A 27206-nucleotide genomic window follows, 5' to 3' on the forward strand; every position below is an offset into this window, starting at 1 on the left:
ACAAATAGAAATACATGGTATCTTTTTTATCCATTCACAAGGAGGAAAAATGTTTTTAAAAAAAAAAAAAAAAAACACAGGAGGGCTGTACAGTGACTGATCACTGTGATAGCCAATCACAGTCTATCACAGTGATCATGTGGTCGAGAACTGAGATTCTCAGCTCCTGATTGATAGTATGAGACATAGGGCTGTCAATGACAGCTCAGTCTCTGTTCTGAAAGCACACTGTGCAGCACGCTCTCAGCACAAACACATACTATATACTCATATATGCTGCCCCACGGGCAGGGCTGATATCAGGGGAAGCAGTCCATACACATGTAGGGGGCCGGGAGCCCCAATGAAGGAGTTGTTGCTGCTGACCAGGGCCAGGACTAGAGTGGGCAGAAGTGGCACTTACCCTGGGTAGAAGATTATTATCTAGAGGCAGGGAACTCACAGCAAAGGCTTACCAGCTTTGCTTTCCTCTGGATCCAACAGCCGCCAAGATCACCTGTCCTGTTTACAGGGAGGGAGGGGATAATAGCTGTGGCTAGCAGAGTGAGCAGCGGGAGCAGCAGGACAATACAGGATTTCCTCCTCCTGTTCCGCTACCGAGAGTCTTCCTCTATGAGTCACTATCGCCATAACGGTGGGGGGGCAGCCTCAGAAGACAGCTGGCTGCAGCCCTTCTAGCTGTGGGTCTCCCTTTACTGGAGAAGGGTGGGCAGGTGGGTCTGGGTTGGGGTCTCCTCTGATCACTCCCCTGCAGTCCTACTAACTGTGGGTCTCCTCCTGGAGGGGGGTCTGTTTTGGGATCCCCACTGATCACCCCCCCGCAATCATCCTAGCTGGGGTCTCCTTATCCTGGAGAGGAGTGGGCAGAGGGGTCTGTGTTGGGGTTCCCTCTGCTTGCCCCACTGCAGTCCATTTAACTGGGAGCCTCCTTTAACTGCAGGGGGAGAGGGTTCCTGTATTTCTGGTGGGGGGGGGTCTCCCTATTTTTGTATTGCTGGATGGAGGGGGTCTTTTTATATTGCCCCCATGCACTCCTGCTCAGGGGTCTTCTTCTCCTGAAGGGGTCAGTATTCCTGGATGGGAGAGAGGGACCCCTCTGATCAATCCCCTGCACTCCTTGGTGATGGGGGATCTGTAAATATAGTGGGGAGTGAGGGGGGCTTATATAGAGTTAGGTGGGTGTCAGTGAGTCTTATATAGAGGAAGGCAATTGTCAGGAGTCTGATTTAGAGGTAGGTGTCAGGGGTCTTATATATATGTAAGTGGGTTTCAAGCGGTCTTATATAGAGGTATGTGTCAGGGGGTTTTATATAGAGGTTGGTAAGTGGCAGGGGGGTCATATATAGAGGTTGGTAGGTATTTGGAAGTTTTATATAATGGTCAGCGGGCCTTTTTTTCTGCCAGAACACCTTTACGGCACCTTTGGCATCTCTCTCTTCTCCGACCTGTCATGTAACATATTAGCCGGTAGAGGAACTTTTCTGCACAACTCACTTCCTCTATCGTCTTCTCTGTATAAGTGAGCCCTGGTGAGTCCTGCCCTCGATCCCTAGTGTGTGGGGTCCCAGCACTGCAGCTGCTTGTGGTGATCCGAGAGGCAGCTAGCATCCCCGCCTGCTGCCACTACTCTGACAGTTCTGATGGGCAGAGCTCTCCAATCCTCACTGTACTGTGCCGAGTTTAAAAGAAAAGAGCCCGAGCATACCATATACATTGGTGGATTTCCAGAAGAGGTAAGGGAGCTGTGAAAGAGGGGAGAGGGGAATAGCGTTCAGGAGAGTGAATGTGTGCAGAGAGAACTGCATAAGTGGGGTTTTGGGGAATTTGTACAGAGGAGAACTGAAAAGGAAAAAGGAAAAGGAAAATGGGGGGGGGGGGGTTGGGGGAGAATCTGTACAATGTAACGAGCTGGGGGGGATTTGTGCAAAGAGGAGAGTTTGGTGGGATTTTAGCAGAGGGGAGCTGAGGTGGGATTTTAGCAGAGAGGAGATGGGGGGGATTTTAGCAGAGAGGAGAGATGAGGGGGGCAATTTGTACACAGAGAAGAGCTGGGGGGGGGTCTAGCAGAGAGAAGTGAGGGGGTGTTATTTGTGCACAGAGGAGAGCTAAGGGGGAAAATTTAGCAGAGAGGAGAGCGGGGGGGGGGGATTTTAGCAGCGGGGGGGGGGAGTGATTTGTGGACAGAGGAGAGCAGGGGGAAGTCTAGTAGAGAGGAGAGGTAGGGGGGTAATTTGTGCAGAGTGGAGAGCTAGGGGGATTTTAGCAGAGAAGAGAACTGGGGGGGGGATTTTAGCAGAGAGGAGAGCTGGGGGGATTTTTAGCAGAGCGGAGAGATGGGGTAAGTTGTGCAGAGAGGAGAGGTGGGGGTAACTTGTGCAGAGGGGAGAGCTGGGGGGGGGTTAGCAGAGAGGAGATCTGGGGGGATTTTAGCAGAGAGGAGAGCTGGTAAAGGTTTTGCTGAGCGGAGAACTGGGAAAGTGTGTATGTGTGGGGGAATTTATGCAGATAGGGGAGCTGGGGGCAATTTTAGCAGAGAGGAAAGCAGGTGGGTGGAGATTTGTGCAGAGAGGAGAACTGGGAAAGGGGGAGATTTGTGCAGAAAGACCTGGGAAAGGGTGAGATTTCTGCAGAGAGGAGAACTGGGAAAGGGGGAGATTTGTGCAGAGAGGATAACTGGAGTATGTGAGTGTGTGTGTGTGTGTGGGGGGGTGTTATGCAGATAGGGGAGCTGGGGGCAATTTTAGCAGAGAGGAGATAATGAGAATGGGGGTGCAGAGGTGAGTTGTGGACTGGGGTTGTAAGCTGTAGTTGGAGGGGTGCAGAGGTGAGATTTTGAAAAGGGGGCAAAGGTGAATTGTGGATGGGGGGGTGCTAAGGTTAATTGTTGATAGGGATGCAGAGTTGAGCTGTGAACAGGGGAAAAAAATAGGTGAGCTGTGAATGAGGGTTGCACAGGCAAGCTGTGGATGGAGGACACAAAGGTAAACAAAGAGGTGTGCAGAGGTGAGAATTTGATGGTTACTTTGAGGGGGATACTTAAGGGAAGGAGGTTTTGCTTGGGGAAGACCAGGGAAATTTACTGTGGGACAGTAAAGCATACAGAGTTCAGTGACCAAAAGTATGACCAAAAGTATGTAATATATGGCACAGCATGCAGGGTGCAGTGGTGAGAATTTTGTAACATACCTTGTACATTACATATTCAAGAACTGCTATACTCTATATGCTGTGCTGTATGTTACACATCTTTTACAGTGTATGTTACATATTAATGGTATTCCTGAATTCTGTACAATGGGTTTTGCGTTACATACTCCTGAGCCTTGCATTGTGTATGCTGGACTGCATAATACATATGCTTTATTGCTGCACTCTGTGTGCTGGGCTATATGTTACATATCCCTGACCCCTGCACTCTGTACACAGGGCAATACGTTGCATATTTCTGAGCACAAGGGACACTTCACATTGAATGTTAGTACTGTCACTTTTGCTGATTTTTTTTTTCTGCGCCCTGTGTGATACACACTTCCAACTGCACAGTACACACTTCCGGGCCCTATGTGTTATGCACTCCTGAGTCCTGTACTTTAGGTGTTACATATTCCTCAATCATATGCCTATGTTCTTAGCCTTAACTTATTACTATTATTTGGTACTGCTGTACTTCTCTACCCTAAGGAAGGTGTGGTTGGGGGTGGAGTTTGGGACAGGTTTGGGTGTGGTTGGGGGCGGGTAGATGGCTCAGGAGGGAGAGTTACGTCACCTATTCTCTGAGAAAAAAAGCCCTGGTGTTCAGTAGGTATAGTGGTCGGTAGGCGTCAAAGGATCTTACAGTAAATAGAGGATGGTAGGTGTCAGGGGGTCTTATATAGAGGTCGGTAGGTGTCTGGAGTCTTATATAGGGGTCGGTAAGTGTCAGGGGGACTTATATAGAGGTCATTGTGTTGGAGGGTCTTATATAGAGGTCAGTATCTCGGGGGTCTTATATAGAGGTTGGTAGTTGTCAGGGTTTTTTTTATAGAGATAGGTAGGTGTCTGGGGCATTGAAAGGGTAGTGCAGTTCGTGTTAGTGTAGGGTCCTGCTCAAAACAGTCTACCTTGTCATGGTGGCAGGCTTCATATTATTTGGCCAAGATATAACTCCTTACTGTTAACTCTTTAAAGCACTGATGACTTGGAATTCACTTCATTTTCATATATTAAGTTGTAAGAGTGTTAAAATAAAAGTGGGTGCACTAAAAGGACTTGGTGGGATGGCCAGTGGGCGGATTCGGTGGGACGGCTAGTGAATAGGCCAGGGGGAATGTTGGTGGTTAGGCCCAGGCTGAAAGCTGTGTAAGTGGTCTCAAATTTCTGATGGCTGCCCTGCCCTTGGGTGAAGACCTACTTCTGTGAAGCTGCGAATATGTGCATCCTCGCACACTGGATTGGCCAAAAGCATTGATGTTTATTGTAAAAATCATCCACAAACATGGCAAAGCCTGCCCCCGCCTTAGGAACACCCCTCTAACGCGTATCACCCAATCAGGGCTTGTACACAGAAAAAAAAAAAAACGACAGATGATATATTTCTTCTCAAATCAATGCCTTTATATAAAATAAATATATAAGAAATTAACCAGACTTACATTATGTACCTTCAGCTTTGCAGGTAGAAACTGGAAGATGTGGAAAACTACTAACAGAAGTCTATTATCCAGAATAGTTAATTAGATACTATTGAAGTCAAATTGAGGCACTTCGTTGACATGTCTCAAAATTTCTATATATTTATCTGAAAAATATCAGGAACCTTGGACTAGAAAAGTGTTTTGTACCTTAGCTTTAACAGGGGTCATGTATTTAGGTTCTGGAGGAGGTTTTATGTAACTCCTGTTTTTCTGTTCCATGTATACTGTTAGGTCCCATGGTGACAAATGCACTGGGAGACCTGGCACAAGGTAATCAATGTATGCGTGTAGCCATAACTCACTCAAAGAACAATCTCTAAAAGACACAATAGGTGTTTTATCTTTACAGGCCATTCGATTTTAACAATGTGCTCTGTAACAAAGCACAAAAACACAGCCAAGTACAATGATCATTTTTTCAACACCATATAAACCTTTTTTTATTTCCTGGCGTCTAGCTTCTACCTATGAAAAATGCACCTGCTTCTTTTCTTGCCTCTGCAGAATGACCTTGACCTTTCCAGATTTCTTTATCTGATCGGGGCAGAACACCCTCCAATCAAAGAATGAGACTTCAGTTACAATACTATGGAGTGGAGTATGGAGCCAAGATTTGTAGCCATCTTCTTATCAATCAATGCAATAACAATGTAGCTATTCATTCTCTATCTTGATGATAAGCTCCCCCTTCATGATTTAAGTTGTAATGATGCAAGAAGCATATGAGTATCTGTCTTAGACATTTGAGAAGGTTCTGAATCACTGCAACATTTGTTTAACTGTCTTCATAAGCAGGAAGCAGATGGAGTAAAAAGGCAAATGAGAGTTTCAAAACCAAAATTGCTCTTGCCCAAGATTCATCTTACTTCACCACTTGACCACTTGAGGCTTCAGTACAGGGACAGGTTCACTCAGCGCCCTGAGCACGGATGTAAAACTGAACCCTCTCCCCCACTCCTAGTGCATGTTGTAAAATGGGTGTACCGCCTTGTGCTTATTTACTGCCCCCTTCACCCCAGCTGTCCATGGTTTGCACTGGACAATTATGGCCATTTTCTTGATTTTTACATCTGTAGCTGTCAAAGTAGACATAAAGCTACAGCCTGACCCTGTTTACTTATCACTGTTTTAGAACGTAGAAGCAGTAAGAAGGCCCCACCTACTGTTGCGCCCTGGGCAGTGTCCAATCCTGCCCACCCCTTGTCCTGGCCCTCATAGGCATGGCTCTTACTCACATTTTTTTTTTGACACTTTGGTTTTTAAGGTAGGTAAGACAAGATGTTCTAATCTTTAAAAATATTAGATCCACAAATTGCATTAGCCCCACAACATTCAATGGTTACAACCCAATGTGAGATCATACATAACTGGCAGCCCAGACTTCATGGAAGTCAATGCTAAGAAGTCAGAAAACCATTGATCATCCTGCTCATGTCAAATGACAGTTTGTTTAATCTATGCAATGGTCCCACAGTGTCAAAGATCATGTGTCAGAAGGTAAAAAAGCTTTTTCTTATAAAACAAAATGATTCCTAAAAGAACTATGACAAATATTGGAACAGAAGATCAAATCCTAAATATCTGACCAAGGAAAGGACAAAAAGTTATGATAATGGTAACATATTTTACAAACAAATTTCTTCCAAGGTGATAATCATTAGTTAAAAAAAATGTGTAATGCCGCGTACACACAGCCGGACTTGCCAACGGGCTAAACTCCGGCGGCATTTCTGACGGAAAGATTTAGAACATGTTCTATATCTGAGTCCATTGGAAATGCCGACAGAAAAAGTCATACACACGGTCGGAACGTCCGACCGAAAGCTCCCATCTGACTTTTTCTGTCAGGAAGTCCGGCCGTATGTATGAGGCATAACTGCTGGAGTAGTTCCTTTCAATGGTTTTTATTGAAGTTTTTAGAAAAGAATATGTTTTACAACATAAAAGGAAGGGAGAAAAGTGATATACACATTCAGGTTGTATACAATCCGGTGATATACATTCTCAGAAATTTTCATTTAGTTAATTAGTTGTTCAAGAGGCATGTAAACATTTAACATAAGCAGAGTATGTTCACTGTGCGTTGTGTTTTTCTTGTTTTCATTAGTCAAACGTTAATAGAAACAGAACCATCAATAAAAACATTAACTTTTGGACCATATTGACCATTGTTTATCAAATTTTTTGCATTGTAAAGAGTTTATTGCTAAGAGGCGCTCGAAAGTGTAATTTCTATGAACTGCTTTGGTTATGTCTGATAGGTTAATGGCATTGGTGGATTTCCAATTTCGTAATATCGTTAAGCGTGTTTCAAGCAAAATATGAGTTACGACTGGTCTAAAGTCTATATGATATTTTTCTATGTTCAGGTGCAATATTGCCAGCGCTGGGTCTGGTTGAGATATTACTCCCGTTAACGTGGAAATCAATTTAAACACTTGGTTCCAAATGCATTTAACAGCAGGACAACACCAAAGCATATGCAGTAAATTGCCTATTTGCCCACAGGCTCTCCAGCAATTTGGGGATGTTCCCGGGAAGAATTTCGCTATTCTATATGGGGTGTAGTGCCATCTATTGGCCATTTTAATAGTTAGTTCCCAATGCTTAATGCAGTGGGAAGCCTTGTGTATTGCTCTAAAGGCTTGTTGCCACTGTTCATCTGAGGCTGATATACCTAGTTCTTCTTCCCATTTCTTCATTGCAGTAGTTTTGGTAAATGTGAGTTTATCTTTGGTGATATTATAGAAGAAAGATATTCCTTTTGTATGTTGTTCGGTTGTGGTGTAAAATTTCCAAATATTGCTCGGAAGGTGTATGGTAGGTGTAGGCTTAGATTTAAGGAAGTTTACAATTCTTACGCACGTAAACTGTGAATTCTTTGGAAGATGGTATTGTGTCATGAGTTGCTCCACCGATTTGGGATGTGTGCCATTATATAGGTCTGATATGTGTAGTATGCCCTTTCTTGACAGGTCTTTGATTGTCAGCATTGGGATTTTTGTTTCCAAGAACGATAAGGGTATATTATACTGTATGTCTTGTTTGTCTTTATACGTATGTTCCCGTATAACTCTCCACGCCTTTAACGAGATTTGCGTAGTAGGAGGCAGTTTTTTTGTGTCCCACGGTATCCACCCGTCTGTCATGAGTAGTAGGGGTAGATTGTTCATTGGTGCTGTCGTTTTTTCAATGTCCACCCATAATGGTGTGTCAGTTGTTTGAAACCAGTGTTTGATTTGGTCAAGGCGTACTGCCCAATAGTAGTCGTGTATGTCCACTAAACCTGCTCCGCCCGCTTGCTTATGTGATGTGAGATTATTTCGTGAACATCTAGCTTTTTTTCCTTTCCATATGTATTTCCAAGCAATATTCGCTATATTTTTTAATAGGTGTTGAGGGATAGACAGTGGTAGAGAGCGGAATATGTATAGTATTTGTGGCAATAACATCATTTTGTAAGCTGTAATTCTGCCTAACCAAGATACTTCGCTGTTGGACATGTTTTTGGTTTGGGCTTCCAGTTTGTTAATGAGTGGTAATACATTGGCTTTTATTATTGTGGATATTTTATTTGTGAGTGTGATTCCCAGATATGTGATATTTCCTTTACTCCACATATATGGTAATTTTGCTTGTAGCGATTTTCGGGTATTTGGTGAGATACCCATGTCTAATATGAGAGATTTAGTAAAGTTGACTTTATAGTATGATATCTCTCCAAAAGCTATGAGGATTTTATGGGCCTGTATTAAAGATATGGAGGGTTTAGTAAGTAGCAGGATTACATCGTCTGCGAATAGATTAATGGTATGTTTTACTGACCCAAACTGGAAGCCTGTTATCAAAGGGTGGGAGCGTATGGATTCAGCTAACGGCTCTATCATCAAATTAAAAATTGCAGGAGATAGGGGGCACCCCTGTCGGGTTCCATTCTTGATCTGGAAGGTTGCGGATAGGAACCCTGCAGAGTACACCTGTGCTGACGGGCAAGAGTATAATGCCATAATAGCTTGCAGAATTGGGCCTTTGAATCCAAACTTCCGCAATGTTTGTTCCATATATGTCCAGTGGACCCTATCGAACGCCTTCTCTGCGTCAATGGATAGCAGCAGAGAAGGCGTTCGAGTCTTTTCAGCATGGTTTATCACATTAATAATCCTTCTAGTGGCGTCCGAAGTTTGTCTCCCTCTCACAAAGCCCATCTGGTCTCTCGTAATGAGATTAGGTAATATGCGTGTTAGTCGCTTAGCTAGTAGTTTCACGTATACTTTTGTGTCGGAGTTCAGCAGTGATATGGGTCGGAAGTTAGCTGGTGTGTTAGGTTCCTTACCCGGTTTTGGTAGAGTCACTATATGTGCTTTTAGCATTTCCTGTGGAAAGGAGGCAACCTCAGCAGCTTTATTGAAGATTTTTGTCATGTGTGGAGATAGAATATTGGTAAACATTTTGAAGTATTCATTAGAGAATCCGTCCGGGCCTGGGGATTTCCCATTTGGAAGTGTATGTATTGTCATTTCAATTTCTCTGTGTGTTATCGGAGCATTTAAGTGTTCTAAGTGATCGTCAGAGAGGGCTGGAAGGTTTAGGTGCTCCAGAAAAGAATTTATTTTGTCTATAGTTGGGTGTGGTGTATGTGCATCTTCGTGTAAATTGTATAGTGAGCTATAGTATGTAGCAAATTGGTTCGCTATCTCTTGTGGATTTGTGATTCTGTGTGTTAGCGTAGGGTGTTGGATGTATGCTATTCTAGTTCTGGTGCGTGCCGCTTTCAGTCTATTCGCTAGGTATTTACCTGCCCTGTTAGCATTGGTATAGTAGTTTTGTCGTAGGTATTTTAAGTGTTTGTCATATTGTTGAGTTAGGAGCGTTCTGAGTTGTTCTCTAAGAGAATTGAGTTTGTCGATAAGTGCTGTGGATGGGGATATTTTGTTTTGAGTTTCTATAAGGTGTATGTCTGCAATAATAGTGTTCAGCTGCTGAGTTCGCCTCCTTTTTTCTCTAGTTCCCAATTGGATCAGGATTCCTCTCATAAAGGCCTTGTGAGCGCTCCATACAACAAATGGATCATCCACAGAGCCCTCATTTTCTGAAAAGAAATTTTGTATATGTTGGGAGATTATTTTGTGATATTTATTATCTTGGAATAGTCTGGTGTTGCAACGCCAGATGGGTGGTGAGGAGGAGACTCCCTTCTCTACAATAGACAGGGAAATGGCTGCATGGTCAGTCCATGTAATTTCATGTATTTTAGACACGTTCACGTTTTGCAGGAGCCATTTATCTGTTAAAAACATGTCTATTCTGGAGTAAGAAGAGTGCCTGTTGGAAAAAAAGGTATAGTCCCTTTCCGAGGCGTGTAAGCATCTCCATATGTCGTATAGTTCCTCTTGGTGGAGTATAGACTGAAGGGATAGGGTTCCTTTTGACTGGCCTGATGATGTGTCCAGTGTCGGATCTGAGGTTATGTTGAAGTCCCCGCATATTAATAGGTTACCATATTTCATGGAATTTGCTTTGTGTAGGACTTTTTTGATGAATCTGGCTTGGCGTGTATTCGGAGCATACAGTGTGATCACTGTGTATGGTTTGGAATTAATGTCTCCTGTGAAGATGATGTACCTGCCTCCAGCGTCAGTAAAGACATCTTTAGGTTGTATGGATAGCGAGTCCTTGAAAGCCATTAGGACACCTCCTTTTTTGCTATTTGGTGTATTAGCCATGTATATGATTGGGTAGTTTTTGTGCTTACATTGAGGAGCATTATGTAATTGGAAGTGGGTTTCCTGGACACAAAGAATGTCCGCTTTGTGTGTGCTAGCTTCCTTCCACAAGGAGAATCGTTTAGCTGGGTGATTTAGTCCCCGGGTATTAATTGAAAGGCATGTTATCGTCATTGTGAAAGGTACTTGTGGTTTTGTGGGGTGATGTAGTAGATGTACTCACTGCGCCCGGTTGAGGGGGAGATCCTTGTGGGTTGATGATGAAAGGTAGGTCTTTTCATTTCTTCGTGTGTCTTGACTGGTCCGTTACTTTCGTGGATAAAACTGTGTATATCAAAAACAAACGGTGCAGAAAAACAAGGAGAAAAAAAACAGAAAGTCAACAGGGGTTTGATAAGAAATGGATCCATGAATTGATCCCTGTGCAGTTGTAACTGCTACTGGTTGACTGGGGTGTAGGTAAGAGTTAATCCTAAGCTCTTCCCTGGAGATAAACTGAATTATATCTGTGTGGAGTGTTATGAGCTTCCACCATTGCTTTTCTTGGATGAGCGCTTGTATGAGACGGTTTGCCACTCGTTCTGTATAGGGGTCAGTCCCTGAGGTTGCGCATGTTGTGCTGGTTGGTCAGATATTATGCCCCAGTTCCTTAAAGCCTTAAGTCCCTCTTCTAAGGTAGACACCGAGATGGTTTGGCCATTGTGAGTGATCGACAGGGTAGCAGGGTACTTCCATTTGTGCAAGATATTGTGGTTTCTCAGGGCTTTTGTGATGGTCAATAAATTTCTGCGGCGTTGCAGAGTGTGTCTAGACAAGTCAGGCAGCACTCTGATGGCGGCATACTGTTGTGGAATATTTTCCTGTTTGCGGGAAACTTGCAGAATACGATCTTTTATGTGGTAGTAGTGTATTCTCATTAAGACATCTCTAGGTGTGTCATCTGGGAGGAACGATGGTTTAGGTACCCTGTGGATCCTGTCCACTAGAAGGTCTGATGCAGTTGCCTCAGGTATTAAAGTGGAAAAAAAGGCCTGGGCATATTGCAGAAGCTGAGAAGGGGGGACAGATTCTGGAACCCCCCTCATTTTGAGGTTGTTCCTCCTGGATCTGTCCTCGAGGTCTGCTATTTTATCTTTTAGCCATAAGATGTCTTCCCCTTGTGCTGAGTGCGCTTCTACCATAACATTATAAGATGAGGTGTACTCCTCCATCTTGTGTTCTACCTGATTCACTCTGCGGCCTAGCGTCTGCACTTCCCTCTGGCATTCAGTGATTCCTCTCATCAGATCTGTCTGCAGTGAGGAGCGCAGGGACAGCAGCATATCTTTCATTAATGTATCTGACACTGGCCTATCTGCTGTGGGGAAATCTGTGATAGGATCCCGGCCCTTAACGCTCTGGCCTGTAGTACTGGAAGGCCCGCTTACCTCCATGGCCGGATCGGCCTGTGATCTGACTGGTGAGTCCCTCCGCTGCCGCGATTTTGCCGGGCTGCGTGTTGTGGGGGTAGAGGGGCCCGAGGATTGTTCGCTGGGAGGGTTGGTCAGGCAGGAGGAAGCCGCTGATGCCTCCGCTCCGCTGTTCCGTCCGGATCCCTGGTCCGGCCTGTCAGTTCTGGCGCCGCCGCCATTTTGCTGAGGCCCGCGCGAGGCATAATAGCTTGTCATCTTCTGCGGCTGCTGTGGTGTTTTTCGGTGCCGTGGCATCTTTTTCTTGATCCGCGGGGATTGGGCACTCAGATGGCAGTGTTTGGAGCCGTGGATGGTGCTGGTGGGCTCTGATGCTGGCGGATTATCTCCGGTGGGCGAGCGGAGCTCCTGGGCTAAGCGTCCATCTTGGAGTCCGGTCGCCACGCCCCATAACTGCTGGAGTAGTTGATGTGCAGAAAACTCAAAAGAATATAGAGGAAAGGTCTTAAAAAGTAATACTCTTTATTTATTAAGTCAAATACAGTCTGTGTATAATTTAAAATGAAACCCTGCATAGCATTGTAAACACTGTTTCAAACCATAGTTACTGAAGAGAGAACCTTTCTACCTTTGCCTACTGGAGAACATATACTGGGCTAGAATTAGTATTTCAGTTCACCTTTATCCTCACCAGGTTGTGTACATGTTCCCACAAATATAATATTAAAGTAATTCTGTTAAGAAGCAAAATGCTTTTGTGATTAGTTTCCCTGTGACAGCAAACATTCCTCCTTGGGAAGTGACTGTATCAAAAATAGAAAAGTTGAATAAAGCCTCCTTGAGCCACATCATGTAACAAAGCTGGATACTGACAGGACTGTTTTTATCACTGTGCACAGCATGAATACCTGAGAACAAAATATACCTCATGCTATATTCCCACCACCTGCCTCCTACAGTACTGCTGGCATTGATGGACATGGCATGGCACATAGCCCTATCCTAATACACAAGGAAATGCTCAGTTCTAGATGGTGGAAAATTTTGTAGTCATCACCTCCTCCACTACAGATAGCTAAAATACTAAAGAATATTAAAAAATCAGACCCTAATCTGGACACTTACTATTAATGAAGCATGCCAGCAGATCCTGACAGTGATGGTGTCATAAAGACTAATGTAGCTGCTCAGGTGTAACTGTACAGCTAGTGTTATATTAGCAGAGTACAGAATTTTTGTTTTGTTTTTTTGGTGCATGGAGGTCCATGGTATCTAGCCTCCAGAAACTGCAATTCTGTTAACAGATGTGATTACAATAGGAAGAGGATGGTGGTATTAGAGCTGCACGATTCTGGCTAAAATGAGAATCACGATTTTTTTGCTTAGAGGATAGATCACGATTCTCTCACGATTCTCGCGGCGTAACATCATCTTTCACATTAAAACAAAAAAAATTGCGCTAACTTTACTGTTTCTTTTTTTTTATTTATTGAAGTGTATTTTTTCCCAAAAAATTGCATTTGAAAGACTGCTGGGCAAATACAGTGCGACATAAAATATTGCAGCAATTGCCATTTTATTCCATATTATAAAATATTATAATAAATAAATATATATATATATATATATATTTTATCTCTAATGTTTGGGGGTTCCAAGTAATTTTTTTTAGCAAAAAATATTGATATTAACTTAAGAAAGAAGTGTCAGAAAAAGATTTAGACTTTAAGTGGTTAAACTTCCTGCATTTACACTTGTTTAAAGCTTGGCAGATTGCCCAGGTTATTTGTTTACACAGAGAAGTTCTATCCCTTTGATCTAAGAAGGAAGTTAGATACAATGTTTCAAGTTCTAAACTTGGCAGAATGCCTGGATGTTTTCTTTTGACAGCTGAGTGAGCAGATAATCTCTCCACTTGTTTATATGAAAGAATCGTCAAACTCAGCAGGAGAGATCGTCAGGGGAGGTGAATCGAGATCACGATTTTTTAACGATTAATTGTGCAGCTCTAGGTGGTATCACCCAAATCTCTGGAAAGCTTAGTGGTTAACATTCAGGTTGGTATTCCACCTTCGACCCTGACCTACATAGCTGACCTACAAATTTGTACCCTGCTATAAATTCTTTTATACTTTGTCAGGGAACAGATTTTAATACCTCTGCAGTTAAAGAAAAACAGATTGACCCATTCTATTTAGCCACAGGTGACAAAGTAATCTGTTGGCACTAGCTCAAGAGGCAAAAAGTAATCGGAAAAATATTCTCACTGTATATCCATAATATGGTAGCACTTCCCTTTGCAAAAAAAAGGGAATGTCCTTATAATATTTACTGCTTGCTTAGATGCAGCCTTTAAGAAGTAATAAGTTGTCTCCTATAGATATTTACATCTTTCAGCAATTTAAAAAGTTTGAAGCAATATTTTGCACTGCAGTATCTGGTGTATTCTCTGTTGAAACTTATGGAGAGTACAAGAACTTTCAGCTTGCCTTAGCCATGCCAAGGATGGAAGGAACCCTTCAGACAAGTTAGACTCAGCAGGATCAAACCTATTCATTTTTTCACTGAAACTGGAGAAAAACATTTTATATTACTTTCATCCTTAATAGCTAGCGTAAAGTCAGTGATAGGCAATGTCACACTTCTTAATTTCAGCTATAGCCAACACTGCACACACAGGACATTGTACATTGCAAATAGACTGCTGGTTCAGTCATAGCAAAACATTGAGTGTAATCTGAGTGGGGGTACAGTACAATGTTTACTTCAGTAGAGTAAAATCTATGGATTTTGGTTCCATGTACAGTAAAAACGTTTTTGAAAAACATTCAGCTGGTGTGTTTCATCCTGCAATCATTGAGAATCCACTCCTGGTCCTATGCGGATACCTGTATCCACCTGCCTGGCAGGATTTCATAGAGCTCTTAGTAGGACATACTGCTTGAAGATAATCAGACCGGATCCTTCTCTGTGACATGAACATCCTCTGCATGGACAGACAAGGTGGGGGTCTGGCCACAAAGGTGCTGGTGATCTTTCCAGTCCTTAAGCAAACAAAAAAACAATGACTGATTCCAAAGTCAAACGTCAAACTAAATGAACTAGAATGAACATGAACATTTCCATCGTAAATCAGTACAGCCAAATTAAATATTTACTGGTAAAACTTGGGTAACCTTAAAAAAAATCATGTTAGTACTAAGGCATGTATTTTAAAGGTTTCTTTTGCTATAGCATATCCCGTATAATAATAACAATAATAATATCATGAAACAGATGCGTTTTTTTCCCCCAAAAAAACTACCATGATGGACTGTCATACATCTTCCCTCCTCTTCCTGTTATATGACTGTCTACCATTGCCCAACTGCTTTCTCAGAACAAGAAAGCTGGACTGGTTCTGACATTTGCACCATATGGACTAGCTGCACCATTATCCAGAAGCATCTTTGTAGGAAACAAAATGACAGTTGTATAATGTAAAGTTTAACATTCTTACTGAAATTAATTGCTTCATGGGATTTTTAAAGATTTAATGTAGAAGAGCTAAAATGCTTAGTCTTGCAAAATGAATACTCATTTGATTCCCTGTTTTTCATACAGCTAATTGCACATGACTCAGGTACTAGGGGTGTCGAAAATAATCATATAATCGATGCATCGCGATTGAGCCTTAAACGATTCTGTATTGCATCGATGCAGAGAATGGCTAATTCGAGACTGCATCAATGACATCATCCCGGCGCACCCCTGTCAGAGTCCTCCCCTTCCTCCATTCCTAAAAGTGTATGCGTGAATACACAGAGCGGGGATCTCCTGCTGTAACAGGGAGCTTGGATCTGAAATGACCGGCGGCAGCTGTAACAAAGTCTCGCCTCGCAGACCGGCTCCTATGATAGACAGCACACTGATCCAGTGCTGGGGAAATTGAATCAGTGTGACGTGTATCACAGGAGCTGGTCTAGGAGGCGGGACTTTGTCAACAGCGGCCACCAGGCATTTTGGATCCAAGCTCTGTGTTACAGCAGGAGATCCCTGCTCTGTGTGATCCGGGCACTGGTAGGCTGCACTAATGGGCATTGATGGGCTGCATTTGATGGGCACTGGTTGGGCTGCATTGATGGGCACTGGTGAGGCTGCATTGATGGGCACTGGTAAAGCTGTGTTTGATGGGCACTGATAAGGTTGTATTGATGGACCTTGATTAGGCCGCACTGATAGGCTGCATTGATGGGCACTGATGGCCACTGATGAGGCTGCACTGATAGGGTGCATTGATGGGCACTGGTAGGCTGCACTGATGGCCACTGATGAGCTGCATTGACGGAGTTGCACTGATGGGCACTAATAGGCTGCATCGATGGGCACTGATAGGCTGCACTGATGGCCACTGATGAGGCTGCACTGATGGCCACTGATAAGCAGCACTGATATTGCTGCACTGATGGGCACAGATAAGGCTGCACTGATGCACTGCGGAATCTAATTTAATCGAAGCGCTGACAGGATAATTGTAATCCAATCGAGAGACCAGTGAAGATGCGCAGCTCTATCTGGTACACTATACAGACCCATCTCTTCCCCAGTATATCATTATATCACGCCTGTGAATTTTTGCCTATATCTACTAGAATAATGTAAAATATGCAGCTGAGTGTTTCTGCCCTTTATAAATTGTCAGTGCTCTTTGCATTGCATCACTGAATAAGCTCAATTAGAATTCCTGTGATTCTTTTATCATGCAAATGTCTCGCGCAATGGCACACATACTATATCCAGCAACTAGGCTCATAGATAGATGTATGCAAGATTAATCTTACCTTGCGCTGGCAGAAGATGGAGCAGTAATTGACTTTGTGGCAGCCTGTACATTCATTAAGAGCTTCTCTTCCACAGTTAACACAGGACTGCTAAATACAGAGCAAGCCAAAAACAGTGTTAGAATGCCAAATATATAATGTTATATGGACGTCTTAAAACCATCATACCTATGCCTACTTTAATGGAGTACAAACACCACCCAGCAGCCCAACTGTGGGTAGTAAGTTTCATTGGGGTTGATTTACTAAAGACAAATAGACTGTGCACTTTTCAAGTGCAGTTGCACGCTGCAAGATCATTTGCTCCATGGCTTGGTAAATGAGCAGAAGCTCTGCTGACTTCCATCATCAAATCATGTGTAAGCAAAAATTATGTTTTCCTTTTCATTTTCCTTGCATGTGATTGGGTAATCTTTGCAAAGTGAAGCTTTACCTCATTTACTAAGCTCTGGTGCAACTGTACTTGCAGAGTGCAGTCTATTTGCCTTTAGTAAATAAACCCCATAGTTTCATAAACTCTAAACCAATCCGATCAGGTGGGTAATATAGTTCTGTCTTTTGTCAGCATACTTTAGTAATATCTATAGGTTAATACTTGGTCATCTGTCTTCCCACTATTCTAAATAAATAAATAATCACAATCTAAAATTTCCAATAGCATGGCCAAGACTGTAGCGTAGCCCCAAACATAATTTTCAGCTTTTGGGGAACCCTTAATAAAAGCAATCCTTTGGGTTGGTGGCCATACAGACAGCAACAAAAATCAATTGTGTCCTGCAGCTAGCTTTACCAAGTGGCACTGGCCCTGAAATTATGCAGGCAACATCAGCCACAGCTCCAGGAACCCCTGGCAACTTGTGGAGGAACCCTAAGCTTCCACTGACTCCTGGTTAAAACATGGCTGCTGTAGAGGTTTTATCTTCTAATTTCAGTTGTTGAACTTATTCCTCACCTCTCCTTCCTATACCACACACCTGTTACCTTGAAAATTCCCTGTGTTAGGCTCTACTGATACTTCAGCACAGGCCTGGATCTAGCCTGTCTAATCTGAGGTGCAAAAAAACTCAGTGGGGCATACTCTCAACTGGTGCATGGGAGCTGCAGTGCATTCCCCAGTGGTGGACTGGGAGCTTGTATTAGTACCTGGGTCACGGGCAGCAGTGGCTGATTTGCAAACCAAAAAAAAATAGGATTTTTATAACAGCTTACCTGTAAAATCCTTTTCTTTGAAGTACATCACAGGACACAGATCCACCATAAAAAGTGCACTCCCTATATAACCCCTCCCACTACTGGGAATACCTCACTTTTGTAGCAAAGCAATACACATGTATACCAAAGAAGGGAGGGACCTCTGTGTCCCGTGATGTACTTCAAAGAAAAGGATTTTACAGGTAAGCTGTTCTAAAAATCCTATTTTCTCATCGTACATCACGGGACACAGAGCCATAGTAGTTACTATGTGAGATGTCCCATAGCAATGCCAACTGAAGGGAGGGAGACACAACAAAGTAGGGCACCAAGAGACTAGAGGACTTATACTGCAGCACACTGCGCCCAAAAGCGATATCCTCATGACCTTTTACATCTACGTCATAGAATCTGGTAAATGTATGGACTGAAGACCAAGTTGCGGCCTTGCAGATCTGAGCCATGGAGGCTTGGTGATGCACTGCCCAAGAAGCACTAACAGCCCTGGTGGAGTGCGCTTTAATATGAAAAGGATGAATTTTCTTCTTTAAACCATAAGCTTGAACAATCACTTGACTAAGCCATTTAGAAATAGTAGATTTCGACGTTGCCTGTCCTCTTTTAGGACCGTCTGGCAACACAAACAAAACATCTGTTTTACAAATCTGAGCGGTCACTTTCAAATAGACCTTGACTGCTCTCACCAAATCAAGAGAATGTAGTTACCTCTCTTCCACAGAACGAGGTTCTGGAAAAAATGAAGGCAGAACAATATCCTGGTTTAAATGAAAACCTGACACTACCTTCGGTAGGAATTTAGGATGAGGTCGCAATACAACTTTATCCTTATGAATAATCAAATATGGCTCCTTACAAAAAAGAACAGCCAATTCTGATACTCTTCTTGCAGAAGACATGGCAACCAAGAAAATTATTTTCCTTGTCAAGAGGACTAAGGGAATATCTCATATTGGCTCAAAAGGCTGTTTTTGTAATGCTGACAGGACTAAATTTAAGTCCCAAGGGTTCAGGGGTGACCTCACTGGAGGATTAATCCATGTTATCCCCTGAATAAAGTTACAAACCAGAGTTTGAAGCAAGTTCTCATTGAAAAAACACAGATAAGGCCGACACCTGGCCTTTGATAGTACTCAAGGCCAGCTTCATTTCTAATCCCATCTGTAGGAGTTCAAGGATCCTACCTATGACATATTTCCTGGGGTGCCAACCCCTGGATTCACACCAGGAGACATATGCCTTCCAGACTCTATAGTATATGACTCTGGAGGCCGGCTTCCAAGCATTAACCAAAGTAGAAACTACTGAAGCTGACAACCTACGGTGTTTCAGAATATGGGTCTCAATAGCCAAACCGTTAAATTTAGCGTTTGTAGGGTAGGATGGAATACTGGACCTTGCGAGAGAAGGTCTGTCCACAGTGGTAGGGTCCAAGGGTCCTCTTTATGATCTCGACAAACCAAGATCTCCTGGGCCACAAGAATCACCTCCTTCCCTTCTTGCTTGATCCTGCGCAGAAGGCGCAGATGCAGCAGAACAGGAGGGAATGCATAGATCAGTGAAGACTGAACCCATGGAAAAACCAAGGCATCTGTTTCGTATGCCAACGGATGCCTTGTCCTTGACACAAAGTTGTCGATCCTGTTGTTGAACCTGGTTGCAAACAGATCCATGTCTGGAACTCCCCATCTTTGACATATTGACAGAAAGATGTCGGGGTAAAGGGACCATTCTCCAGGGAACAATTGTTGGCGACTCAAGTAGTCCGCCTGCAAATTCTCTATTCCTGGAATGAAAATTGCTGATAGGCAAGGAATGTTGTTTTCTGCCCAAGATAGAATATGATTCACCTCTCTCTCGGCCGCACGATTTCTCGTGCCCCCTTGGTGATTGATATAGGCCACTGCTGTGGCATTGTCGGATTGGATCCTGATAGGACAATTCTGTAGTCTGAGCGTCCAGGCCTCTAGGGCCAGGCGTACTGCCCGAATCTCTAGAATATTGATGGACAAGGTCCTCTCTGACCATTTCCATTGGACAGACGCTTTTTCCAGGACTGCTCCCCAGCCCAGAAGGTGGCATCTGTTGTTACCACCTTCCAGGTGACTGGTAGAAAGGATTTTCCTTTTTGAAGATTCCTGGACATCAACCACCAATTGAGGCTCTGGTGCACTTCGGGGGATAAATGCATTGGGAAGTCCAGAGCTTGGACCTTCTTGTTCCAAGTTGACAGGATACTGTTTTGCAGCAGTCTTGAATGAAACTGCGCATAAGGAACCGCCTTCAAAGAAACCACCATCTTTCCCAATAACTTCATGCAGAGTCGAATAGAAGGATTCTTCTTTGTTTTGACCAACTGAATCAGTTCCTTTATGGAATTGATCCTTTCCTGGGGCAAAAACAGCTTCTTCTGAACTGTATCTATGATCAGCCCCAAGTACTGCAATCTCTTTGATGGTTTTAAGGAGGATTTATCTAGGTTAAGAATCCAACCTAGGGATTCCAGGTAGCTGACTGCGGTGACCAAACTTTGGTTTAAGCGGGCTACCGACTGATCTATCAAGAGTAGATCGTCTAAGTAGGCTAGTATGGTTATACCTTGAGCCTTTAACCTGGCTAAAGGAGGAGCCAGGACCTTTGTAAATACTCGAGGTGCAGTAGCTAGACCGAAAGGCAGGGCTACAAACTGAAAATTAAGATTTTCTACCTCAAAGCGTAGAAATTTCTGGTGAGCGGGGAAATAAGGGATTTTTTGTACTCACCATAAAATCCTTTTCTCTGAAGTTCATTGACGGACACAGCTCCTTTAATTCTTGACCTTAGGTTATCATGCCACCTTCAGGAGAGGACTAGGCAGAACATGTAAAACATGTAAAAACAGCAAGACTGCACAGCACTGCCCAGGGGGCAGTCCCTCTGGCTATAACCCCTCACCCTGCTTCCTGCAGCTCAGTTCATCAAAAAGCAGTACAAACATAAATAGGAGGGGTGGGTGCTGTGTCCGTCAATGAACTTCAGAGAAAAGGATTTTACAGCGAGTATAAAAATCCCATTTTCTCTTTCATTCATTGACGGACACAGCTCCTTTAATTCTTGACCTTAAAGGGGTTGTAAAGGTAAAAATTTTTTCACCTTAATGCATTCTATGCATTAAGGTGAAAAAACTTTTGACAGTACCGCCGCCCCCAGCCCCCCTGTTTTACTTACCTGACGCCTCGAATCTTCGCTCCTCGTCCTCGTCAGCTTCATTGCAGCTCAGCCTGGTCGCTGATTGGCTGCAGTGGATGGATTGAAAGCAGCGCAGCCATTGGCTCGCGCTGCTGTCAATCACATCCGATGACGCGGCGCGCCGGGGGGCGGGGCCGAGTGATACAGTGAGCGGCTATAGCCGCCGGCTGTATCACGGGAGCGCGCCCGCAAGCACTCACCACCGTGCGAGGGAGCTCGCATGAAGGTGGTAAATGCTTGCGGGGAGGAGCTGAAACAGCCGCCGAGGGACCCCAGAAGACCAGGTTCGGGGCCACTCTGTGCAGAACGAGCTGCACAGTGAAGGTAAGTATAACATGTTTGTTATTTTAAAAAAAAAAAAAAAACATCTTTACAACCCCTTTAAGGACGTCCCCAAGCAGTGTCAAAAAACGAGGGGTGGAAACAGCAAAACATAACTTCACCCACAACAAAAGGAACAACCGCAACAGAGGAGTTGCCATCTTAAACGGCCGCCATCAAAACCTGCGGCCACCTTATGCATCAAAAAGATGCGTTCACAACAAACTTGCAACTTAAAGAAAGTGTAAATTGAAACCTTACACAGCCGCCTGCAAAACTTTGCGGCCAAAACAAGCATTCGAAGATGCGCTTACGTCAACTTTGTAGAATTTAGTGAAAGTGTGAACGGACGACCAAGTCGCCGCCTAACACACCTGGGAGACAGACGCTTGATGTCGGAAAGCCCAGGAGGTTCCAATTGCCCTGGTGGAATGAGCCGTGACAGGAAAAGAGGGGACCCGCCCCTTTAAGGCATAGGCCTGAACCACATTCTGTCTGATCCATCGAGAAATGGTGGTCGACGAGACTGCTAGACCTTTCTTCGGACCAGCCACTGAGACAAACAGAGAGTCGGACTTCTGGAAAGGAGCTGTAGCAGACAGATACACCCGTAGAGCCCGGACCACATCCAGGGAATGTAAGGCAACTTCTTTCGGGTGTGTTGGCTTAGGACATAGGGATGGTAACACGATGTCCTCATCTAGATGAAATGTCGAAACCACCTTTGGAAAGAAAGAGGGCTGCGGACGTAGCACCGCCTTATCCTTGTGGATGACCAGGTAGGGAGATTTGCATGACAAGGCCGCCAATTCAGAAACCCTCCTGGCAGATGTAATAGCCACCAGAAAGACTACTTTCTGAGAAAAAGTTAACAAGGGAATCTCCCTAATGTTTTCAAATGGCGGTTTCTGAAGCGCCGATAGCGCTAGATTCAGATCCCACGGAGGTAGCGGTGGTCGAACCGGAGGGACTACGTGTCGAACCCCTTGCACAAAAGTACTCACCAATGAGTGAGTCGCCAAGGGACGTTGGAAAAAGACAGCCAAAGCTGATATCTGCCCCTTGATGGTGCTTAAGGCAAGTTTCTGATCCACTCCTCGCTGCAAAAAACAGCAGGATCCTGGAAACTCAGTATGTGCACGGACGCCACCCCATCTCCTCACACATGGAGATGTAAGCCTTCCACGTACGATGGTAAATCTTTCGAGAAGACGACTTCCGTGCCCTCAGCATAGTGGAAATCACAGAGTCTGACAGACCTGGTCCCTTAGCACCTGGTTTTCAACAGCCATGCCGTTAAAACCAGCGATAGTAAAGCAGGATGAAGTATCGGACCTTGCGATAGAAGGTCTTCTCGCATCGGGAAACGTCAGGGAACATCTGCCACCAGTCGTACTAGATCGGCGTACCAAGGACGTTGAGGCCAATCTGAGGCAATCAAAATCAGGCAATAATGCCCCCATGGAGCCACCAACGCGTCTGACGCGTCCGCCCAGGGGTCTCTTGTCCTGGACACAAACCTCTGCACCTTCCGATTGAGTTGAGAGGCCAAGAGGTCCACATCTGGTGTGCCCCACTTTAGGCAAAGGAGCCAGAATACATCCGAATGCAACGACTATTCCCCTTGGTCCAGCATCTGACAACTTAGGTAGTCCGCCTGCCAGTTTTCTATGCCTGGAATGTATATGGCCGACAGGGCCGGCACGTGCCGCTGTGCCCACTGGAGGATGTGAGTGACCTCCTGTGCTGCAGCCTAGCTCCTTGTTCCTCCTTGATGGTTGACATACGCCACCGCCGTGGCGTTGTCTGACTGGATTCTGACCGGACGCCCCTGTAGCCTCCTTGACCATGTGGAGAGGCACTGCCTGATAGCCCGAAGCTCGAGCATATTGATCGACAGTTGGGATTCTTCCCGTGACCAGAGGCCCTGGGCTGACTGTACGCCCAAAACTCCTCCCCCAACCAGTCAGGCTGGCGTCCGTTGTGATCACCATCCAATGGAGAGGAACGATCTCCCGTATCGAAGGGCCGGAGACCTCAGCCACCAGAGAAGGGGATCCCTGACCAGCTGGCTTACCTGAATTTGACAATGCAGGGATAACGGAGATTTGTTCCATTTTGCAGGACTCGAGTGTGAAATTGAGCGTACGGTACCGCTTCGAAAGTGGTTACCATAAGGCCCAGAACTCGCATGCAGAAGCGCAGTGATGACCACCTGCGGTTCATCAACAACTTCACTGCAGCTTGAAGAGTCTGTAGCTTGTCTGAAGGGAGAAAAACTCTCGCTTCTGCGGAGTCCAGCAGTAAGCCCAGGTATTCCAGGCGTTGAGTCAGTACTAACACCGACTTCTGTAGGTTCAGCACCCAACCAAACTCTCGGAGAGTCTGTATGGTGATCGTTACATCCTCCCTTAATTCTGAGGCGGAAGCTGCTCTAAGAAGGAGGTCGTCTAGGTAACCCACGATTGTGATCCCACTTTGCCTTAACAGCGCCAGAATTGGAGCTAACACCTTGGTAAAAACTCGGGGTGCTGACGCCAGGCCAAAAGGGAGAGCCACAAACTTGTAGTGCCCCTCCCCGACTGCAAATCGCAGAAACCTCTGATGCCTGAGGCATATGGGTACATGTAAGTACGCGTCCTTGATATCCAAGGACGCCAGGAAGTCCCCCTGATGGAGTGCAGCGACCACAGAGCCAACTGATTCCATCCTGAACCTTTGCACTTTCACAAAGCTGTTGAGGGCTTTCAAGTCCAGGATTGGACCTACCCCTTCCTTTTTGGGGACCACAAACAGATTGGAGAAGAATCCCTGAAACCTTTCCAGCGTCGGCACAGGTACTATCACCCCGGGCAGCAGCAGGTCTTGTACTGCCCTGAAAAGGACTTTCCGACGAGCTGGAAGCAGATGTAGGTTGGAGGGAAAAAATCTGTTTGGTGAACCAGAAAGAAACTCTATCTTGTATCCCCATGAAACCAGTTTGCAGACCCATTGGTTGGACAGTAGGGAGGTCCACCGGGCTGCAAACTCCCGAAGGCGACCCCCCACCTGAGAGTCGGGCGGGGGCAAACCTTCATGTGGTAACATTTTTGTTCGCAGGCTTGTTTGGCTTGCGAAACCGTGGTCGGTTTTGTCTTTCAGCAGGCGTCTTGTCGGACTGGGAACGCTTACCTGCCAACCCGGCCAGGCAAAAAAGACGTTTCTGAGCGGAAAAAGAGGGCCCTTGCCTACAGTGTGGCTCCTTACCCTTCCTGGACTGTGGGAGTAACGTGCTCTTCCCAACGGTAACATTTTTAATAATGTCATCCAGTGAAGCGCCAAATAGCCTCTCACCTTGGAAGGGCAAATCCGCCAGTGTTTTTTTAGATACCTGGTCCGCAGACCAGCATTTCAGCCAAATCAAGCGCCGTAGCACCACTGCTGATACAGATGCTCTAGAGAGCAGGGGGACTGTATCCAGGGCCGCATCACAGACATACTTAAGGCCATGCACCAACTGATCTTCCAGTTCTACGCAGACTGGGGAAGACTTGCTTCTCCAATTCATGGTGCAATAACTTTGCCCATTCAGTAAGCGTCTGCGACACCAAGGCCGTGGCCAGCACAGGTCATAACGCTGACCCCACCACCGTAAACATGGACCGGGTCACTGCCTTGGCCCTCCTGTCGGCAGGGTCCATGAAGGCAGGAGTCCCTTCTAGTGGAATCGTGGTTACTTTATTTAACCTGGATACCGGGGGGTCAACGACAGGAGGAGATGCCCATTTTTTCAGGAGGCTCTCCTCAAAGGGTTAACGCACTGCCATTCTTCTTGGGACTGAAAAGGCCAATTGCGGGCTTCCCCATTCCTTGTAGATGAACTTATCAAAATAAGTCAAATACGGAAACACCTTAGGCGTACGGGCCGGTTTGCAGGACCCAAAAGGGACCACCACCTCAGCCGAAGTTCCTGCTGCATCCTGTATCTTCAGGGTATTCCGCACCACAGTGATAAGTGCTCCTACTAGTGCTTTTTCCTGCACTAACCCGGACACAGAGTCATTCTCACTGTCCTGGTCCACATCCTCTGACACATCAGAACAGGGGCCGCCCAGTCACCGCAGGGCCAGAGTCTGAATCAGAGCTCTCCCCAGAAGAAGGGGGGTGGAGGCAGGGGGCGTTTTTAACCCCCCTTGCGCCCGCATGCCGCTTTCACCCTGGCAACAAAGGTCTCCAGGACCGCCGACAAAGCGTCCATAGGCACCGCATTTTGAGCAGGTGAGCCGGTTGCAATAGCAGGGATGTCTGGGGAAGAAGCGCCAGCTTCTGACGCCATGCTGACCCTCACTTGCCTGCCACAACTTAGGGACTTAAGGCAAGGTACACAAAATCCCACCCTCCTAGCTGCTTGCAGACTGAGGGGCCCCCCCTCAGGACGCACCACCCCGACCGAGTGCTGCGCTGTGCTGCCGCCATCTGCTCTGCCCTGTATCAGTCACAAAGTGCCCAGAGTAAAAACTGCGCTGTTCTGAGGTACACAGACACCAGCACTAGAGGTAAACCACGCTGAGGCTACAAGAAAATGGCCGATGGCCGTCCCAGCAAAAAAAAAAAATCTCAGCTGAACCTTCTAGAAAATGGCTGAAAGCATATACACTGCATAAGGCTACACAAAAATGGGTGCGACACGCGTGCGGCCTCTCCTCATGGCAAATAGCCTAAGCACCTCACAGTGAAGGAAAAAAACAGGGAAAGAAAAAACGGACCCTAACAGCCAGCGCAGCCCCCCGCCAAGACCCGGAGCCCCCCTGGAGGATCCCCCGGCCAGGTACATACACCGCACCTCATGCCCAGTTACACAGCGGCCCCAGCATGGGGAGGAGGGAAGGAGGGATAGGGAGAGAGGAAAGGGAGAGTGAGAGACCCCTTAGTCGACCTCCCAGGGAATGCCCATCTGCTCCATTCTGCCGAGGCAGGGAGAGCCGTACTTACCCCTCCTGACAGGATTGCTGGACACATTCCATCACAGACCCATCACCGGAGCAGTACGGGCTGGCTGTTGGCCACAGCACACTGAAACACGGACAGCAGTAGCCCGGTCATATGTGTGCCCCGAAGCATATAGCTCACCGGCCGCCCCTGGAGCAGAAGGGGCATGTTGTGGCCCACCAAGCGCATAGCTAGGGTCTGCTCACGCTCGATGGAGACTACAAGGATCTATATTATCCAGTCTGTCACCCAGCCCGACTGTTGATTGCAGATCATAGGATCAAAATTGCAGAAAAAATGAAAAAAATAAAATTCCCAGGACCAAAGGTCCCTTCAGGGAGCCAGGTCCTTCTCCTACACTAGGCAGAAAAAAACTGAGCTGCAGGAAGCAGGGTGAGGGGATATAGCCAGGGGGACCACCCCCTAGGCGGTGCTGTGCAGTCTTGCTGTTTTTACATAGTTACATAGTTACATAGTAGGTGAGGTTGAAAAAAGACACAAGTCCATCAAGTCCAACCTATGTGTGTGATTATGTGTCAGTATTACATTACATATCCCTGTATATTGCGGTCATTCAGGTGATTATCTAATAGTTTCTTGAAGCTATCAATGCTCCCCGCTGAGACCACCGCCTGTGGAAGGGAATTCCACATCCTTGCCGCTCTTACAGTAAAGAACCCTCTACATAGTTTAAGGTTAAACCTCTTTTCTTCTAATTGTAATGAGTGGCCACGAGTCTTATTAAACTCTCTTCTGCGAAAAAGTTTTATCCCTATTGTGGGGTCACCAGTACAGTATTTGTAAATTGAAATCATATCCCCTCTCAAGCGTCTCTTCTCCAGAGAGAATAAGTTC

At 45.4% G+C, this 27206-nt stretch overlaps 1 protein-coding gene across 2 annotated transcripts in view; it reads right to left on the reverse strand.

Moving 5' to 3' along the window:
* Nucleotides 1-12310: 12310 nt before the first annotated feature.
* DEAF1 (DEAF1 transcription factor) overlaps nt 12311-27206 on the reverse strand; it is an 82149-nt gene continuing 67253 nt past the window's right edge. For both annotated transcript variants that reach the window (XM_073604926.1, XM_073604925.1), the window contains 2 exons: nt 16626-16715; nt 12311-14849 (listed from right to left, as the gene is read on the reverse strand). In XM_073604926.1, the coding sequence (XP_073461027.1) occupies nt 14757-14849; nt 16626-16715 (183 nt within the window). In that variant the 3' untranslated portion in view covers nt 12311-14756. The remainder of the gene's footprint in view (nt 14850-16625; nt 16716-27206) is intronic.

The sequence above is a fragment of the Aquarana catesbeiana genome, linkage group LG11 (genome assembly GCF_042186555.1).
Source record: "Aquarana catesbeiana isolate 2022-GZ linkage group LG11, ASM4218655v1, whole genome shotgun sequence".
In the NCBI taxonomy this organism is placed as follows: Eukaryota; Metazoa; Chordata; class Amphibia; order Anura; family Ranidae; genus Aquarana; species Aquarana catesbeiana.